The sequence below is a fragment of the Larimichthys crocea genome, chromosome XXII, assembly GCF_000972845.2.
Source record: "Larimichthys crocea isolate SSNF chromosome XXII, L_crocea_2.0, whole genome shotgun sequence".
NCBI classification, from domain to species: domain Eukaryota; kingdom Metazoa; phylum Chordata; class Actinopteri; family Sciaenidae; genus Larimichthys; species Larimichthys crocea.
In genome coordinates this window covers 19,035,884-19,056,678 of record NC_040032.1, presented here as the reverse complement: position 1 = coordinate 19,056,678, position 20,795 = coordinate 19,035,884, and the positions used below count along the sequence as shown (strand labels likewise).

General features: G+C 38.4%; 1 protein-coding gene across 14 annotated transcripts in view; it reads left to right on the top strand.

Annotated features, from left to right (window-relative positions):
- The window catches only part of ncam1a (neural cell adhesion molecule 1a), a 236,215-nt gene that overhangs the window by 166,514 nt on the left and 48,906 nt on the right, over positions 1 to 20,795 (top strand). For 8 of the 14 annotated variants that reach the window (XM_027273401.1, XM_019257717.2, XM_019257716.2 and 5 more), the window contains exons 5-10: positions 1,235 to 1,372; positions 2,031 to 2,148; positions 5,428 to 5,588; positions 6,342 to 6,484; positions 12,193 to 12,222; positions 18,778 to 18,928. In XM_027273401.1, the coding sequence (XP_027129202.1) occupies positions 1,235 to 1,372; positions 2,031 to 2,148; positions 5,428 to 5,588; positions 6,342 to 6,484; positions 12,193 to 12,222; positions 18,778 to 18,928 (741 nt within the window). The remainder of the gene's footprint in view (positions 1 to 1,234; positions 1,373 to 2,030; positions 2,149 to 5,427; positions 5,589 to 6,341; positions 6,485 to 12,192; positions 12,223 to 18,777; positions 18,929 to 20,795) is intronic. The other 6 variants (XM_027273400.1, XM_019257720.2, XM_019257724.2 and 3 more) reach the window with 1 other exon arrangement.

Here is a 20,795-nt window from a genome sequence, read left to right as displayed (position 1 = left end):
ATGGTGATAGTATTTGTGGCAGTAATAGTTCTACCCTTACTTCAGGCTGTAAATGCTATTATTGCCTGTACAAATATGAACAGCAGCACCCACAGGCTGTTATTACAACAGGCATCAATTCATTGTTAATGTCATTAGTAACAACTGTGTTGTGCTGCCCTGAAGCTGCTATTCGATATGTCCTGCTTGGAGACATGTCAGACATTAGAAAAGGCTGCATGAGAGGAGCCAGCATGGATGTTCAGTCAAATTAGCCAGTCACAGTCGGCTTTGTTCATTACTGCCACAGCATACAGCTAGTAAATGTTCTTAGTTACCCTCCATGACTGTCAGGGAGCTATGGTGACAGGAGTTAAGGTGGAATTGTTTGTGTAATAAAGTGCACAAATCCTAAAAGTGATAAGAAGAAAATGTTCACCATTCCAAGCCAACAGCCCTTCTAGCACTCAGTACATTATACCGCTCTCATTAGCATGGAAATTGGATTGGCGGCATTGAACTTGGAGGAGCTCTTCTCCCCAAAGAAGCCTGTGGAAGTCACTTCCAGTGAGTTTTAAAGTATGCACTGTCCAATCACATCTTTTTTTTTCCCAAATAGCTACAAAATCCAGCTTTCCAAATTGAGAGACAGCAAACAATGACTCAGCTCCTCGTCTTATGGCTCTTAAATCAGATGTGGTCAAAGCCCTGGATTTTCATAATACGCCAGATGCTTGTTCCCCAGAAATGTGTGAGAAACAACACATGGTTTCAGTTAAGGCAGCTCACTTTCTTACTGTGTGTTTATGGTCAGTTTAATTAGAGGTGCGACTGTTTGTCAGACTCTATAATCGTTGTAAAACACTACTGAAATACGTCTGGTGCAGCTTAGGGTGTCATGCAGGGCTCTCTGTGTTCTTCCAAGCACTTCTGTGATTACCAAGCATAATTGGGACTTTTTAATCTGGCCTAAGCTTCTTGTCGTATTTAAGTGAAATATTTCAGTTGTTGAATTTTCCTCTTGAACAATTACTTAATTTTACAGACAAAGTAAGATTTTCAAGTTTCACTGAAATTAATCATGCTTAACATTGGGCTTCAGTTAGGTACTTTTCCTTAGATCTTAGATTCTTTGAACAGCTTTAAACTATTGCATATAAACATGGGCCTTTGGAGTTTTTTGGTACACTGACAAGAATTCATTCCTAATCTTGAATACCATATGTAATAAGTTACCTTGCCTTTTCTGTTTTAGTGCGTTTCAAGATCTTGCCTAATGGCCACATGCAGATCCGTGGCATCAAGAAGGCAGATGAAGGCATGTACAACTGTGAGGCTCGCGTCATGACCAGGGGAGAAATTGACTTGAGGATGATCAAGGTCGTTGTTAATGGTGAGTGCTGCATCTCTTTCACCTTCTGCTCCCTGCAAGCCCCGTAGCTCAAAAAGGAGTTGGTGCCAAGCATAGAAGGGTATAAAAAGGATGACCATGCAATACCTAGAAGTGTTTATAAGCCATAAATATGGCTCATCTGTCCAGCTGTGCAATTCTTTTGTCCAGAGCAAGATATCTAAAACAACTCCTACTGCTACTACCCCCTAATCTTTCCTTTAACAACAAAGTAAGCCAGAAATACCTGCTTGTGGATACTGAATATCAAGATTTAACGGGCAGAATGATCTATTTGGATTTTGGAAAAAAACTGAAATGACTTTCTGATAAAAATGTCAATTATGCTTACATTTTATCTCATAATTACATAATAATGCAGATTACCCTGCTAACTGCTCCCTACATGTAGTGACACTCACTATCCGCTACATTTTCCAGGCAAGACCACCAGTAAAAGACACTGGGTTGATAAAAGTTGTAATTTATTGGCAACAACCACTGCTACCCAACTGTAGTTTAATCATGCTAGGCAGCAGCAAAACAGGCAGCAAATGTATGTCACAAATTATTATGGAGCCTCTTCATAATACCATGTCAGATTTTCTATGCACTTACTACATGCGCTCATTTCTTCTTGTACCACCTTTTTTTTTTTCAGTTCTACCCACCATCCGTGCCAGACAGTCAGACGTCAACGCTACAGCGGACATCAGTAGCTCTGCTTTGTTGGCCTGTGATGCAGATGGCTTCCCTGAACCCACAGTCACCTGGACATAGTATGTCATCCTCCTGTCATTGGTCTATTTTGATGAGTAGGAACTTGACTGGGATCAGGGGTCGAAGTGAACTGAAAAATGAATGACCTCAAAGGGAAATATCATTAAGTTCAGCAAAGATGTGAAGAAGAATGAATTAGAAAAAGATACACGCGGTGCTGAGTGAACCTTCAAAGAAAAGGTAGCCTGAAATACCGCAAGCATACATCAAGGCAGTACAGTAGATTTTGACAAGACACTATTTTTTTTCACAGAAGTAATCTGCCAGAGAGGTAAAAATGACCTGATAAGATAAAGTTGTATGAAGGTGATGTAGAGCAATGTAAGACAAAATGATAAATGCACAAAAACAAACACTTAGTACTGTGACTGTTCATAATAGATTGTCTCCCTGAAGCTTCTTCCCTTAATATAAGAGAATTCCAGGGTCTATGGGTCTATTGGTATGCCTGCAACTGATACTTCCAGTTCACTTAGTTACAAACTTTTCTAACCAAATAATACCTTTGTTTTATCTTGTTCAGGCAGGAGTTTAGTTTTATCAGTGGTACTTGTATAAGACTGTGCCCTTCAGTGCAGTCTATTGCCCGTATCACACCTGAATCCAATGGCTCTGTAGTAATCTGGCGGACAGTTTTTTCGAGGATGTTGTCAGGATATCTCTGTCTCCAGCTGCTGGACACAGAGACAGTGGCAATTTGCAGATGCAGCAAGGAGGGTTGACATTATCATAATCATGTTCAGTTGAGCCTCAGTGTGCTCAGACTGAATCATCCAGCATTTTAGTATTTTGAATTCACTTTGTATTAAATCTGAGTCAAGTTGTTTTTTAACTGGTGGAAAAATGCATTCTGAAAGGACTGAAAGATTTCTAAAGCTTTAACACATGTTTAGGTTATTTATATACCTTTCCACGTTAGCCATACTATAAATATTCAGTTCAGATTAGGTTTTCAACTTTGTTCCTTAAACTGAGAACATGCAAGGTTTTCTTTCATCATCCTCATTAAATATATATGCAAATCAAGTTGTGCTCCAAACAAGCCATCTGAAAGGGTACTTCAACAGTAACTGGAAGTGCAAATTGCATGTTTCAGGTTTAGCACTAATCTACCGGGGCTGGTTTTTTCTGCCGCTTTTTTAAATTGAGTCCTCTGATAGAGTCTGAGATAAAAAAAAAAAAAAGAAATAAACTCTTTTCCCTCGCTGGTGTTGCTGCACACTCCTCACAGCCTTTCTGGTCAAACTCTATGTTCAAAATGTCCATGCCTCCTTTAAAAGAACTGCATATGCGCACCATACATTCGAGGGAGATAGTGTTGTAAAGATTTTGTAAATCTTGCATAAATATGAATTTGCATGGCCTGCCTACAAATAACCGTGAGGGAGAAATGATTAGATTTACATGGATTTACATTTGCATGACTGTAACAACTGCAAAAAGGGTTTGATAAGTGTTATTAGGCAGGTTTCCACTCAGGACTCATTATTTAAATTGAACACCATTTTGATCTGGTCACTGTGGTTCTATAGCTGACACTCTGAATCTGCAATCTGGTTGCATCAGATGCACTTGGGCTGGCCATAACATACACAATGGTATGTGGTGGTGTTATTATATAGCTGAGTAGAGCATCTACAATAGGGAATAGAAAACAGGTTTCATATTTGTATTCATTGCAGGTCAGGCAGGTTTATAGTCATCACAGTGTTTCGATTGAATGCTGTCATTTCTTACGATCTAGTTTACAAATTTCATTACATATCATTTAAAAGTAAAACTCATATTAATTTTATATCCTGTAGGGTTAACTTAATATACAGTAATTAAAACTCATAATCGCAAATCTAATCTGTAATCTCCTTTTGTTTATGAAGAAGTAAAAAAATCTTCTATTTTTAGTTAGTAGTCTAGTTTATCTTCACAACCTATAAATGAGATGAGCAGTATAATATATTAAATGTTGATTAAATATATAACTGACACAGTGAACTAACAGCTTATCTTTCCGTCTTTACGTTTTATTCAGTGCCAGTCACCATTGTTGTTGATCCATCCATCCACCCACACTGACATCATTTCTATGAGGTTTTGATGCTGTCACACCACTTCCACTATTGTTTCTGATAGAAAACAGTTATGGACAAGAGGCTCGCCTTGTGACCAGAGTTAAGACATTCAAACATATGGCTGATGGTGTCGTTCTCTTAAGGACGGTCTATTTTTCACAGGCTATACTTCCCCTAAACATTGAGGCCTTGAGTGATAAATAATAACATTATAGAGTGGTGCTTTGTTCTCTAATAAATGATCTTTGGCTGGGTACAGACAGGTTTCAATAAGACATTTATTAGTGTCTAAAATGAACAAATACTGGTGTTTGATCGACCTGGCACTAAATCTGAAATAGAACAAGCTATGTCTGAATCTCTAGATTCAAATTAACTTGCACTTTTCAGGAAATTAGTTATTTCTCAAAGAACTTTTTGGTGATGCTTAATCGCCTGTCAGTTTTGACAAGTACAAATAACCAACATTCATTTCTCTTCATACAGCTGTTTGCTCAATGTACTTCCACATTCACGGTGCATCATTTACTGCTGTCACTCAGCGGCAGCACTGCTGTGCAGAGGATTTTTAAAAAAAAAATAAAACTATTGAACACTCTGACGCTCCTCACAGCTGTCTTCCATGCAGCAAAGCTGGTCTGTGATGTGGGTGTTGAGGCTGCGGGAGATGCAGTTCCTGGCCAAAAGAGAGCTAAGACAAACGAGCGAGGTTGTAGTGAGGAAAGATGGGTGAGGCACAGAGGGGTAAATCTCTGTTTGTTGTTTGTCATTCACTGTCTGCCTGCAAAATGGTTCAGGAAGGTTGCTACTCCAGGCATACTCATACAAATTCTCAGGATTCTAACCTCAAGCGAAGACTTCTGCTTCTTAAGAGTGAACAAGGGTTTTCTCAGAGGTGAAAAAAAGTGCGTCATCAAACCGGTACCTTATTAAAAACACATATGTAAGTGCTAAAAGGAGAGTTGAGGCAAACAAAGGCTGTGGAAATGTTAGGGATGTTCTCAGAGGCATGCAGCACACAGGACAGCTTATTTTTGGTCTTCCAGCCTTTGTTGTACACCACCTTCTCTCTTCTTGACATAAAACCCACAAACAAATGGTTGTCAGTGAGTTAAAAAAGTTATTTATAGGCCTATCAAGTTATGTAAGCAAATGCTTGCGATGTGAACCCCTGACATGTCTTTTTCCTCTTTTCTCTCTCTGCAACAGTAACAACGTTGTCCTTGAAACGGGTGATAAGTACAGCCTGAACGAGGATGGTTCAGAATTGGTAATAAAAGACGTCAAGAAAGTGGATGAAGGAGATTACACTTGCATCGCCAAGAACAAGGCAGGAGAGAAAGCCGAGGAAGTCAGCCTGAACGTGTTCGGTAAGAGAGTAACTCCATTCGCATACAGTAGCATAAAAGAACAATGTGGCTTTTTTTTTTTTTTTTTTACTGTCTCTGGCCTTTTCTTTTGTACTTATTGACATTTGCTGTCCACAGCTTTTCCAGTGACTGGGTACAGGGTTACACAGCGTGAAGCATATAGTTTAAAGAAAAGCATGTCTCATTGAAAACTAATTAAGCCACCCCTTGGGACATTGAAAGATATCACGCTAGAGTTTGTCTTCGTGAGAAAATTTGCACCGTCCCTATGTATTCATGTGCTTGCAGCTCTAATATAGGTCAATGGGGTAAACCAAATCTCTAATGAAGCCTGTCCGTATACGTTACTACAATAGTGCTAACAACATGTAACACCTATGTAGAGCTGCACTAATAAACATTATTCACAACAAAAGAAAACCTTAGAAATTATCAGCCAACTCTGAAGCAGCTCTGATAAGCAATTTTTTTTTTTTTTTAGCATCTTCAACTTTTTCGTTTTGCATCCCACAAAGTACCTACCTGTCACTCTTCAGCTGCTACTATCCAATAGAGGTTCAAAAAGTCCCAAAAATATCTTTATAAAGTGATAAAATATGACTTTATACTACACACTTTATTATGATGATACTGTATGTATGCTCATCTGCAACAATCCAAAGATCCTGTGTAAACATTATAGCAGTGTGATCAGTAAAACTGTTCAGAAACAGATATATTTCCTATATTAAATAATTTTTGTCTTGTTTCTAGTGCAACCCAAGATTACTTTCCTGATGAACCAGACTGCGTCAGAGTTTGATGAACAAGTCACCCTGACCTGTGAGGCATCGGGCGACCCCACACCCACCATCTCCTGGAGTTTTGAAAACAGGGTATTCAGTGAAGGAGAGCAGGTACTTTTATGTTTTCTTTCTGTTTACCTCCATATGTCTCATAAAACCCACTACTGAGTCTCAGCTCAAAACCACACTCCGCTCTTATCTTTGAACAGCAACAGAAGTCCTTCTAACATGTCGGTACCTTTGGGAATTTCATTCATGTGGTACATTTATTCAGGGAAATTCATTCATCGTATATGAATGAATGATATCGTTATTTTGGTGTTTCACAGAAGTCCATTTAATATTTTTAACCTTTTCATGTTGAATGTCTGCACTTTCCTATAGGCGAAATACAAAACATTTATCCAAGCAATATTCCTGTGAAGAAATCTATCATTTTAATATAATTCTTAAGTGTTCAAGTGGTCAAAAGCATGAATAAACCCAAGCATGCTACAAGATGATGTGTGCCAACTGTCAATGATGAACTTCACTCCTTTTGGCAATACAGCACAGACTTCAGAACCTGTTAACCAGTTATATGTATGCAGACTCCTATGAGAAATTGCTGTTATTGAACAAACCTGAATTGTCGTTTATTTCAGAAAACCAGGTCATGACTCCAAGCCATCACAGAGCTAACATATCCACCGATATTCACATGGATATCTGAGTAATCCAGTCACCAGCCTACTGTTTTGCGTTTCTCCTTTCATCTTTAAATGACAATACTGTATTTTATTTCCAGCCCTCCCATCTCAGATCATTAATATCCAATCAATTGGCCAATCAGCTTAAACAGTTTGCTGAGCTTCATAGATGCAGGACCTCTTATCCAATCCTATATTGCCACCTGAATTTCCTCTTTGAACAGTAAAGTTTGGATTCTACAGGCTCTTAAAACTTTTGGCAGCCTTCTCCAATACTACCGGAATTGCACTAATGATATATATATATTTTTTTATATTTCCATTATGAATGCCAGAGGGGAGAGTGTGCAGATTGCCATAAAACCAATTTCCAAGCAGTGCCATAGCATGATGTTCCCCAGCGTTGTTAAGAGCATATGTAACACTCTACTTCACTCACTATTAATCATTAGCATTTAAAAGGGAATAATTTTTTTGTGAAATTACTATGAAAAGTGCCCATTGCAAATTCACAGAGAATTAAGTGAAAATGATTTCAGTCAAATTAGCTTAATTATTGCTGTGTTAAAAGCCAGATGCCCTGAGTCTGCCTCTATCTCTAAATCAGACTGTTTTGCTCAGTTATGCTACCCTGGCAAACCGCTGTGATTATCCACTTTGGGAATGAGTGAGCAATCGTTCTCTGGATGATCGTAATATAGGTGTAAAGACGTCTTTGCACGTAAAACCACATAGGGGTTGTGCATCTTTGTCATGCTTTTAGTGCGTGCCTCGTTTTTCCCTTCACATCCTTCAGCAGCACTGAAGACAACACTGGATTAAAGCTTTGTCTACAGAACCTGGTAAAAGTCTTCTGAAGACACGTGAGCTCTGAATTCTATCCATGTGCATTTTCTCCATCACAGTGGTCACAGCGTTTTGGCAGTCGCCAGCCTGAAGAGAGAATTTCATCCCAAGTCTATTGTTATGCTCTTATCAGCTCATTAAAATGGTATAATTTTGAAAAATCCATCTTAACGGTCTATTCTGACAACACGCATCATGCAAGCAGTAGACGGATTAGTCACTTCAGAGGGGTAATTTTCTGCTGTGACTGCAGTAAACAGTATTAAGATAATTACCTTGCTGCCTCTAGCAGGTTTGTGGATTCAGAACTTACACCTCATATGTTGGTGAGTGCTTCAGCTCACATTAAATACTGCGAAAATGATAATATATCTTCATATTACTTCTGATAATAATGGAAGTTAGGCACTGTATTTCTATATATGGACTGTTAATGGTACTGAAATTTTCAACCAATCAGCAACTAAACTATATTATTTGGCAGATGAACAACATCATAAGCTAAGATACTTTGCAGCATTACTTCTTGAGCTCAGTCTATGCTGCACTGTTAATTACTCCTGATCATGCCATCATATCGTCATATCCATCATCACCTTTTAACAATACATGAAATCTTGTATTGCTACTGAGGTGTGTGTGTGTTTTGTGTATTAAGTAACCATAATGAAATACAGAACAAACAAAGTTATGGTTTGACTTTTTTGCTGACTGCCATCTCTCCTCCGCGCTCTTGCAACTAAATTATCAATGTAAAAGTGGTCCACGGAAACCCCTTGCCTTACATTATCAAACACAGTTATGTGGATGTTACAAGTGATATATGCATGTAACAATAGATGCACTATTTTTGGAGTCACACAGACACACACACACACACACACACACAAACACACACACACACACACACACACAGTGTAAATGAAGTGAAAGCACCTGTCCTGTTATGTCCCAAAAGACACGAAAGGACTCAGTTGCACAATATGTGGGCCATACTGGCCTACTTTACTTCACAACTCTGTCCAGCTGAATTATGTCCTAAAGCTGCCCTGAGCATTTTTAACATCAAATATAGCTCTATGGAATCAAGCATCCTACCTTGACATAAACTAAGAAGACCACAGCGAAGCATCCGTTGGTGACTATTTTGACTAGTGAGTATTTACAGCAGAAGGATGATTTACAGTATGCCGCACTGACTCCAAATAAAAGTGATCATGGTGAGAAAGTAACATCATTGTTGGCTTTTGTCGACTTTTGATGATGTGAAAAAATATGGATTTGCATTAACCTTATGCTTATAAGGTCAACCAGCCGCAGGAAGCGTCATCTGTCCAATAATAACAAATTTTGACATTTACTTAACTCTCAGACCATAACCGATAATTGCCATTTGTTTATTTTATTTAAATCTGTTAATTAAATAACATCATATATAATTCCTGCAATAATGTATATTTCTCAGAATAGTTTCATAATAGAAAATAACAAATGTACAGCCAGTCAAATTTCCGGGGGCACCACAGGCCAAGCAACACACTAGGATTTCTTAATGAAGTCTAACATTGGAGCAGTCCTAAGCTACCATGTTTAATATTAAAAGTCAGAACAGTCCATCCACATGCCTGGGAGCTAATAAGACATTTCCTATCAATGTAATAGCTTCGTGTCACAATCTATGTTTGCTGCTTTGTTTGAGGGGTTTCTCCACAGCTTTACTTCAGGGAATAAACATAATTTAAGTCATTCACTCCTTCCACCATCTGCTATTACCATAACTGCTGAAAAGTTTAGCTCCATTTTCTTCTAGATTCCTTTTGGGAGGAAGAGTTATTTTTCTTTTTCATGCCAATAAGCAATTATGGAGATTTCGATAAGATTCTGTGAGAGTAGCAGTGGTTGTTTGTCATCAAAGGCTCAGCAGAGACTTCATAAATTCATCAAAGAATCTTTCCAGTGTCGTGAATGATTTTCTATTTTTGAATCTGCCTTTAATGCAGTCAAGCCAAGTGCGCATTTTTAGCCTCTTAAAATCTTGCCAAAGGGAGTGATAGATCTTAATTTGACATATTTACGCCATAACAGGCCCTGAAAAAGTTTTAAATTAATGATAAATGAAACCGCAAAAACATTTTGGCTTCATTCTAAATGAGTCAATCACTGTGAAATTAGTCAAATAAAATGAAGTCAAAGAACTGAATGCGCACGAAACCATTATAACATTTACCTGACTATGCAATGCAGCATAATGCAGCCTTGTGGAGCTGGGGTGTTGTGCCAAAAGTTGAAATGCATGCAAAAAGTGTTTCTGCTGGTGGCATGTCTTCACCCCCTTTCAGGAAAAAGGAGGCATAGCGGCATTTCCACAGTAAACATTTCACAGAACTAGAAAGAACGACAGTGGAGTGTCAGTAGTGTAGAGCGAGTATAGCTGCACAAGTTTCACACTTGGATTAAATGCTTTTGATGTGAATGAATGGCTTTCCTTCTAGTGCCACCTCTAGGACACATTTTCCTTTCTTAGACTTATGATTGGGAAGGTTCCCCGAATAATAAAATCATCACTATGCTGTTTTTTTCCCCCATCCAGTGCTAGCCGAGTGTTTGACGACTCTTCTTTCTACATTTGTGCTGGAGAATCATCAGACGAGAATTTTGATTCAGCTAAGGTGTCCCCAGTTTTTCCCCATTAACTCTGCCATTTATGACAGCAGTCAGTCGGTGGAAGAATTCACACAGCACAGTGCATTCATAGCTGTTTTGTGATTTACTGAATCTTATCTCCCACCTGCAAGACAGGACTTGCCTGTCACCACTCAGAGTTGTCACGGAGTGTCTCCTTCCATTCATGGCCTGTCATTATCCCTCTCTTTCCTATCTATCACTGTCAGATCAATTTTGGTTTAATGCTGCTGTAATCACAAAATTCCGCTGATCACTTGGTAATAGCTGTCACTAATTTTCACTGGATCGTCATTCATCATCGGTCCGTTTCCTATTTTACACGCTCTGTCCTCCTTTTCACGTTCTAGTTCTACATCATACCATCCAGGCTTACAAGAGGGCCGACATATTCATAATGATGTGAAATGACAGAACAGTCATTTTACTGGCTGCTCATGACTATTTGAGTTTCACTTGTAAAAAGTACAGCAGATGTTATCATTGTATTACATCTTGAGATGGGATTTCAGGGTGATGCTGAGGTTGTATGTAATTGTCATTAAAGGAAGATAAGTGACGCACACCAATGTTCTGCACATAAATGAATGAGTTAATCAAAACATAGAATGACATATTGAGAAAGCGGCTGATTAGAAAAATAAACTCCCTAGATACATCTCCCTAGATTATGACTCCTTCATAATTAGATTCAGTGCCCCGTATTCCTTCGTGTGCCTCTAAATTCTCTCTTATTACAGTACATTAATTAATAACTGACTTTGAAGCCCCCCTGCTGCTTTTTGAAAATGTGCTATAGTTTGGCATTTTCACCAGTTCTGAAAATTCCCCGAACACACGAAATCTTGACCTCGGCATAGCAGTCCTTTTCCCTTCTAGAACCTTGAACATGCTGGATTTTAATATTGTTTATTTTCTCAGAATTGTAATAAATACATCTTGGGAGACAAGTAATTCTTATCCACTGTGTACATCCATGTAATCTTAATCAATGTTTTTGTTAACTGTGTGTACATTTGTTGTTTTTTGGACCTAGTATTTATACAAGTTTAAGTCCTTTAAAATTATGCATACATTACTGCTGCATATCTTACATTATTTTACAGGGTTGTAGATGTTAGAATGTGTTAGTGTTAGTTTTCCATTTATTTCATTAGGGTATTAAAATCAATGAACCCACACTAGAATTGGGTAATCAGTCACAGCAAGCATTATGTCTGTATTCGTTTTTATCAAACCAACATTACTGTTACATGGTAGACTTATTCTAGTATTAACAATACAATATCAAAGCAGACCCAAAGTTCACCATGATGGATTACCTAACTTTCTGAGCTATTTTAAAGTCACTGTTGATTTCCTTACCACTTTGAACAAAGCACACAAATCCAATCTGTTATACCCTTGAAATTGATCTGCAGCAATGTGCGTATTTGTAGCCATTGAGTTAAAACATTTTAAATCAACTGCTTGGTCCTTTTAAACATGAAATCATTACACATCTCCTGCAGGTAAATCCAGTCTGCACTCACTCTGTGTTGATCCTTTATAAAAAAAACTCACTTTGCTCCACTGTGTGGCTGTTTGTTTTGTCATCTCCAGGCTTCTTGGACGCGACCAGACAAATATGAGGTATAGCTACTAAATATGGTAGCCTGACTCTAGTTGTAATAGCCCAGACTTACACAGTAGACCACCCCCTTTTTTTGCAGAGCAGAAGTGTCACTAAGCCCACTAGCCTATTTAATCCTCACTACATTTAGTTGTGCACTAATGTGTAGACCATTAGACACCTAGTACAGTACATTTAATCCACTTAGTTCCAGTAGGCATTTAGAGTTGCCCTATTTACTTATTTTTGTTGGCAAATTCCATCTGGAGACTTATACTGTAGTATCTCAAATTAGATGTTCTATTTTTTTGACCATACAGCATGCTGTTATTTCCTGTTGCATGGTCTGGTTAGTTCTCAGACTTTGCTTGATTCGGGGACGAAACAAATTCCCACATTGGGTTGTTGGAAGGCCAGCAGCTCTACAACCTCACATAGAAAACACTGTCTGCTCTGCTGAGGGCCAGCCATGGCACTAACTCACTAATCTATACTAAATCCTACAGTAACAGAGTAAATGATAAAGCCTACAATCATAAGCCAGGAGTCTGCATGTTTTTTATATTTCAACTGCAAACTACAGCATCTGTTAGTTTCAGTCAGAGTGGGAGAGTCAAATCACCTGAGGCCTCATTATACAATAGTCTTACTGGGTCAGTTCACCTAAATTATTATTAACAGGTTTTTCGCACTCACCCCTTGTGGTATCTAGCCGTGCAGATAGTTCTGATTTCATGTGTTCAAGATATCTTGAGATTTCTGTGTGCACCAATATTGTGAACATGGATGGAATTCCATTGGTGGTGTGCTGATTTGAAGTACAGACATTACAGGGGGATATATTTTAGAAGTATTTTTGGATTTCTAATTGAATATACTTGTCATCATGTCCATGGCTTTCTCAGGTTTGATTCTTCAGATTCTTCTTTTATACATGAGCTCGCTGCTGTAGTGTAGTGTGAATGGAAAGAAACATGCAAACTGCCACAAAACAAAAAAGGGCTGTCCATAGATTGAACTGACAACATAACAAGCTAACTTTACTCACTGCTACACTGTTTACCCCTTACTAAACCTCACTGTGAAAATACACTCCATAAACAAATGTCACCCTTGATTTGAGGGGGGAAAAACACATGATAAATGAACTTGTTCAGCTCAGAAATATGGGCTTCATGCAACAACCAATTTTCACAACATGGTTCTACTAAAAACATACAATTCAGTACTTAAAGTGCTACTTTCCTGTTTCTGTGATATTTATTTCAATTGCTTCATCACTTGAGTCAGTTTAACACCTCCCAGCATGGAACCAGTCACTTTGTTGAACAGTCACCAAATTTTCAGGTTGTGTGATTCAAAGCTACTAAAACTACTGTCCATGTGAAGTACTCCATGATGTTTTGCCTGTAGGTTTCCCTTGCTTCTGTAGACATTTCGACTATGTAGAATATTAGTAGAGTGTAAGCGTTTGCCCTAGTTTCGCTCTTTGTCAGTAGGTGATTGCCAGTTGAAAAAGATGAATGTAGTGCATGTCCTTAAATGTTAACTGTTCCCTTTTTCTTCTTATCACTGGTTTCTCTAAAACTGCTTTTTTCTACAGGATGAGAGGAGTAAGAGTAGAAACCGTGTGTTCAACCTGATATCTCTCTGACTTTGTAGATAAAAGCATTGAAGTACTATAAAACTAACTTGTCTCACAACCTGTAATGAAGATTCCAATCTCAATATTTTATGTGCCTGAAGATACTGTCAGTTTTGCTCAGCAGTGAAGACTCTAATGTTACCATGTTGAATATTTTGATGTAGCCCACCGGAGAAAATCAGTTGTTGATGAATGCACTTGGAATAGCACGACATTGATCAAACTAATCTGTAGTCACCAATAATAGTTTTGGCCCTGTTGCATTAGATGCTGGCTGAACTTGGCTCTCTGATGGGCATAAATCATAAGCTGCTAACAAGCAAGCATTATATGATTAGTCATGATTATAAATGAATCCCAAAAGATGATATTATGCTAAACAGAGCTGCAAAGTCTTTGCTGTGTGTCTTTATTCTATTGACAAGTGCACTTTAGAAGGCAGCCTGACACTTGAACCAGTGTCTGATTATAATAACCTGCCTGCTGAATGCCATTAATGTCAGCCGTGCGGAATAGACCTAACAGACAATCCTCTTCAACTCACAAAGTGATGAAAGCTCACATGCCCGCATTTACCACAAAAGTCTATAAAAGTTCATCATTCGTAAATATAGACTAATGACAAAGATACTGCACGGTGTTACCATAATGGAAGGAAAGCATGGACTCATGGATTGTTGTTAGCAGCTTGGGTATATATACACACATCCAGATTACAGATGAACTGAATGTTTAACAGTACATTATAGTATGATTTATGGTGAGTGACTGAACAGCAGAGCCTCTAGGCCACTAGGGTACCGTGGATGTCAAAATGTTTGACAAGGACCACTTGAATGCACCATTAGTTTTAGCATACTGTTTAATTTCTGGAGGAGGCGCAGGTTCACCTTCATTTGCCACATCCTGTAGGAGGATCCAATCCCTGAATTGGGAGACAGTTAATCATAAGCTGTATAGTAGCCATTGTTTGCTCAGCTTGTCGGGCTCACTCGTACTTGCAGCCGTACCCTCCACGCTTTGTCTCCCGGTTTTCCTCTGGGGGGTCACAATTTTCTCGTATTTCTTCCAGTTTAACAACAAACACATTTTTCCCATTATCCCAACCAGCTTCTGGCACTGTACAGTGTGTAACTGTCGAAATACATGGGTCATGGTTGCGTCACGTAGGCGGGCAAACAGGGCTTTTAACATGCTGCACAGACGTGTGTTAGCAGCTTCAGTTGATTATAGTGGACACACTGTGCTGCAGTGATGATTAGTTTATGGAAGAGATTCATGCAAGTTTGCCTGAGAGGAGTAAATTAAAAGTATTTAGCATAAATATGATGTTGTTCTGCACTTATTATGTTATTATTTTTATTAATTTTCATTTCAGTTGCCAGAATACAGGAAACAAAGTCTCTAAGATTTAAATCTTCTGGGGGTGGACCCATAGACCCACCGCTTTGTTTTTGAAATCCTCCCAATTTTTGAGGTCTCAGCACTATTTAAGGACACACAACTCTTCACTGATGAAATTATATGTTATGTGTAGCTGTAGGATCTACTTTTTTAATTTCTACCGCTGCCAAGGAAGGTACATTAGTACTATATGCAAGAAGTTTAGGGGTTGCCAGCAATGCTGTCAATCTTGATTGGGTGAGGCAGATGTGTTGTTACATCAAAACAGTAACCACCATTTTATTACAGCATCTGTATTAACTAAGGCAATGAAATAACAATGAAGGCTTTTTATTGCACAAATGAGGCTTCTTCTTTCATTGCCCACAACAGCTTACTCACCTTGCCTACAAAACAGCACAAACATGACTTAATTGGTCCCATTGTTGGTCTTTTTGGAAAATAAAGCAGAAACACAAGCCCAAAATGTATAATGTGAATGCCCCATGATCACGGGTCTAAAGGTTCCTGCAGTGGATCAGAGCTATAAGCTATTGTTTCTCAAGTCTATAGTCTATCAGTCTCAGAACTGATTTGCCATTGTTTGACCGATTTGCAACTTGATACAAGAGATTGATGAGAAAGACTGTAAGAACAGATAGCTGCACATGAGTGCAGATAATAAAACAAAAAGGGAATAAAAAGCTAAATTATCATTACACAATAATGATGGTTCCTGAGACTTCATTTAGGCCAGTGCGTTCCCCCGTGCGTTTTGCTTTCCACACATTCTGTTCTAACCAAAACCCAAACACAAATGTGATTGGCCAATACTACTCGGACTACAAACAAAAACCATAGTGCCAAAGTCTTGGTCTCTCACCTACAGATTGTGCATTCACATGCAGATATCTGTTTATAGGAATGAATCAAGTGTAACCAACAGGTTGAAATGGTTTTTTTTGTTTGTTTTTACTTTGTTCATGTCACCCACAGGACCAACTGTAATGATTTTGGACCACTTTTTATCTAGTTTCATCACCAGATCAAGTCAATCAAAAGTTCTGCTGTACTTTAAACAAGATGTTAATTCCTTCAGTGTTAGCATTTTGATCTCAACTGGCCAGTATTTATACAGTCTCACAGAGCCTCTAATGTGGCTGTGGACTCTTTTTAATAACTTGGTCTGTTTTAATTATTAGATTCTAGTTCATCTGTTATGTTGACTGCTGCCAAACCCTTTTGCAATTCAAGTTGGAGCCTGAAAATTCTCACCTGCCCTCCATGTAATTACCATTAGGATACTGACACAAATAGTTGTTCACAGTCTGCATTTTATATTTACAGAAATCCATCACTGTGACACAAATGCAGCATTAACAGCTTTTTATAGAGTCAGTAGGGCTGTAGATGGTGGAGAGTTGCTGAAATACAGAAGCAGCGCATATATAGATTTATCAGGGTTTGTTCACTGCATTACTGATAGTCGCAGCCAGTGCAGATTTTGGCTGGCAGTCTCTCTGTTGTAGTACAGAATACACGACAAGCGAAACACGTGTATTGACAGATTATGTAACAGAGTGTCAGTTCTGCCCTACAAAACAAAGAAGTGCAGTGACTATGCAAACAGGGGAGACTGTGAAAAATCATTTTCATGCCTTCCTTTACAAGCCTGTTATAATTAATTTTGTGACAAATCAGAGTTGCGTAATTAAAATAATTCATGGGGATGAATTAATAAATCCTGTTCAAAGGTCTGTCTGTTCACCTCTGCTTCTGTTGTATCATTAAAGTATTATTCTCCACTAAACTTAAACCAGTTTCCATTCTAAAAGTGTGCCAGGTGCTGCTCCTTCCTGTGTCACTGCAGTAAGACAAGATTAATGCTGCCCTTTCAAAATGTTCCAGGACACTCCCTCAGATCTTCAGTAAACAGCAGAAATGTTTCTGCCACATCTGCATCCCCCTGCTCTGGGGAGGATAACAGTTCATGCCATAATGCTAATACAACATATATTATTCAATTATTTATCAAACATAAACGCTGAAGCACCTAGAATGCCTGCAATATTAATAGAAAATCATGGCAGCTCAGAGGAAGATGTATATCCCCTGGTGGTTTAGACTGTGTGTCGCCCAGAGGCAAGAAAAGCTGTTACTGTATTTTTAAGACTCAGAGTTTTTATTGGGCCTGCTACATGGATCTTTTTCATTATTGATGTTTTCTGTTGTTGTTGTTGTTTTTGGCCTGCTACCTTCTGTGGCATATTTTCAAGAATATATCTCAATTATTGTACTGGTGGGAAGGTGGCACTTGCTTTTTTGGCAGCATGCTGTATGTGACAGTGCTCAGATGTGACTATAAACAGAATAAGGAACCCTTCACCTTTTAGGGAAAATATACAGTACAGATTAAGCAAGGTTACAGTGCATGATTAAAACGGCAAGTGAGTTCATTGGGTGTACTCTGATGTCAGCAGCACAACTGTGCTGAGACCTGAGTGCTCTGATTAAGGCACTCTCAGTGAGCCTGGATATATCCACAATACAACAGGTTCAGCTAAGTAGGCAGGGCAATAAAGGTGATCTGCTAAGGAAAATAAAAGCATGCTTTATCAAGTCATTTGTCCCAACTGCAATTATACTGTTACAGCTACAATCAGACTGTCTGTAAACCTGCAACTAGGCTGCTAAATGGTAGGGAAAGTAATCGACATACTGTAGGAGTTTGCAGTTTATTGGTTAGAGCTGTGTGTGCTTGCTGATTTCCAGGTTGTTGCGGGAGTAGTTTCTCAGTTGCCATGATATCCAGCTGTGTTGCTGTTAGTACTTGTGTGAGAGACAGATTTTTTGGACGTGTATATTTTAATGATTTTAGGACTGCTGTGTGTACCCTCTCCACCTGACTTTCCCTAACCACGGAAAATAACATTTATCTTGACCTAGAAATTTAATCTTATCATGAGAAGGGTGAGGCTGGTGTATCTCTATATCTTTCTTATTGTCAACAAATTCCATGAAAAGATCAAAACCAACAATGTGTTAGTCCTTCTTTCAGAATTTCCTAGTTTCCCCATCCTGTCTGTGGCACTTACGTTACTCTAAGACAAATATAGAATAACATCAGCCTTATCCTTTATTTTATACTAAAACAAATTAAAGACACTAACTTCTAATTTGTACAAGATTTTTTTATTTTATTTTTATCCATTCTCTGTGTTTTTGCATTACACTTCACATACTGTAGACCATCTGTCATCTTTTCATCACAGTTTCTTTGTTTTGTTTTTAGTTGATGAAATTTGAATTCACTTCCCACATCCAGTTTATTACAGACAAACTAGAAACATAACCCCATCACCTCCCAGTGTTTTGTTTTGTTTTTTTGTAGGAAGCTCCCAGTGTTTAGACCTACAAATAATAATAATAATAAAAAAAAAAACCTCTCATAAACAAGCTGGGGGGAGAGAAGCAAGACATGCATTCATTTCTATGAAAATGTCAGGCTTTCCAAGTGAGAATAATTACTTTCTCTTCTTCTTTGTAGAGCCTTGATAGAAATATTGTGGTACGCAGCCACGCTCGGGTGTCCTCTCTCACCTTGAAAAACATCCAGTTCACGTATGCCGGCCAGTATCTCTGCACCGCCAGCAACTCCATCGGCCAGGACAACCAGCACATGCACCTGGATGTCCGCTGTAAGTCACCCAGTTCTTTCTACACTACGCTCTGACGGTTTGTCAGTGCTGTCAATACTCATCACCTTTGGTTTGTATTGTAATTCACTCATGCATGAATGAGGCTAAAAGCTGTCATTACTGTTGACATTTGCCTAATGAATTGTCATTTTTGCATTTCATCTCACTCTCAGGATGAAAGCAAATGCACGTATTCCTTAACATGTACTCTGCTGTTAATTAATTACAGATATTACTTTTTCATATATTGCCAGAATACTATTGAAACTGTTAAGTCAGGATATATAAAACTAAAAGAAGTCCTCTCAAGAAAACTTTGTAACAGGCATACGGCTGCTCCTGTCTGCACATTTTCCCATGGCAGTCTTCAAATAAAATGTCACAAAGTTATTGAGTTTCAGTTGAAATTGTTAGAGACTAGTCGTAGATTGTAAAATTACATCCTGTATATCATCAGTCTGTGGAGTAGTTGTTTTTTTTTGAAAACGATGTGTTGTTTCAACGTCCGTCTCTGTTCAGGTAGTGATTTCCTTCTTTTCCTAAAATGGTTTTTGACACCACCATGAGAACTTTTCTTGACTTTGTTCATTAGCTGTTGATTTTAGCTGTAGGCAGAAAAATCAATAGCACTAGCACTATAACAGTAAGAGCAAGAGAGCACGTCTTTACAGTGAAGAAAAACCTGAGTCTCATGCCCTTTATTTAAACCGCAACCTGCCTCGTGGCAGCCTTGCAGGTGGAAATCGTTCTACAAAAGCTTTCTCCTTATATCATAGGATTGTTTAATATTGGCGCAAAAGAGCATCTCCAGGCATCAGATCTCAGTTGTGATGGACTGACAATAAAAACCTGCTGGTTTAACAAAGACAGACTGAAAGACTGGAGAAGTGTTCAGTCTTCAGATAGAGGTCTGCAGCCTGTTGCACAAGCAGAAAATAGATTTTAGCGTAAATTCAAGTGTCATGTCAACACTTAGAGGCTGCATTTTACAGGTTATTTTCACTATAAACTTGCTACTATGTTCATTTTCCCCATTTACACTCTCACTATAATTTAATTCCACACAATCAAAGTATTACAAAACAGCCTATACAAGTATTTTACTGAAAAGGCCAATGTCGTGTGTGTTTTCACATGTGAACAAGCATCTGGTCCATCTAACATTACCTCTTTACTAATTCAAGACATTCACCAATCACTTCTCATACTTTGATGTTTTTCACTGAGTTATTACACATGACAACAAAGGTCTCGTGAAAACTTTCTTGGGCTGAAGATTCTGCTGAAGTTAACACCTTCACAGTTACAAGTCTCTGTTACAAGCACCCAAATGGTGCCAGAGGCAATTCCCATCTGACGTGAAGTGAAGCAGCATGAAGTAACTGTATAGCACCCGACTGAACATGCATGTCAGTGTCAGCATGGAGATGAAGGGATGTAGTCTGTCACAGATGTTTCCTCTGGCTCTTCTAACATCAGTCCCTATCATTATTCTTACTATTCTGCCACAGTAGCAGTTACTAAATCTGCTCAGGACGTGGTGTAAGTTTTATCATAACTCTATATGGTAACTAATTTGTGCATCCCAATTTTTGTGAGTTACCACATACATTTCTATATACATTTCTATACTCAGCTAACTAACTTAGCTATGTTTGAGGTTGCAACAGGCTACACAAAGCTGTCTATTCCGTGGCACTGTTTATTGGGTAAATTAAAATAATAGCTTAAGCAACATGTATGTTGCAATTATTCCTGTAGTTTATAGGTGAATTTAAAAAATATGAAATAAAATCAGCCCACTGGATGCAAAAAATAATAATAAAAAAAATTCAAATCATGACATCCTCAAACCAAGGGAGACAGC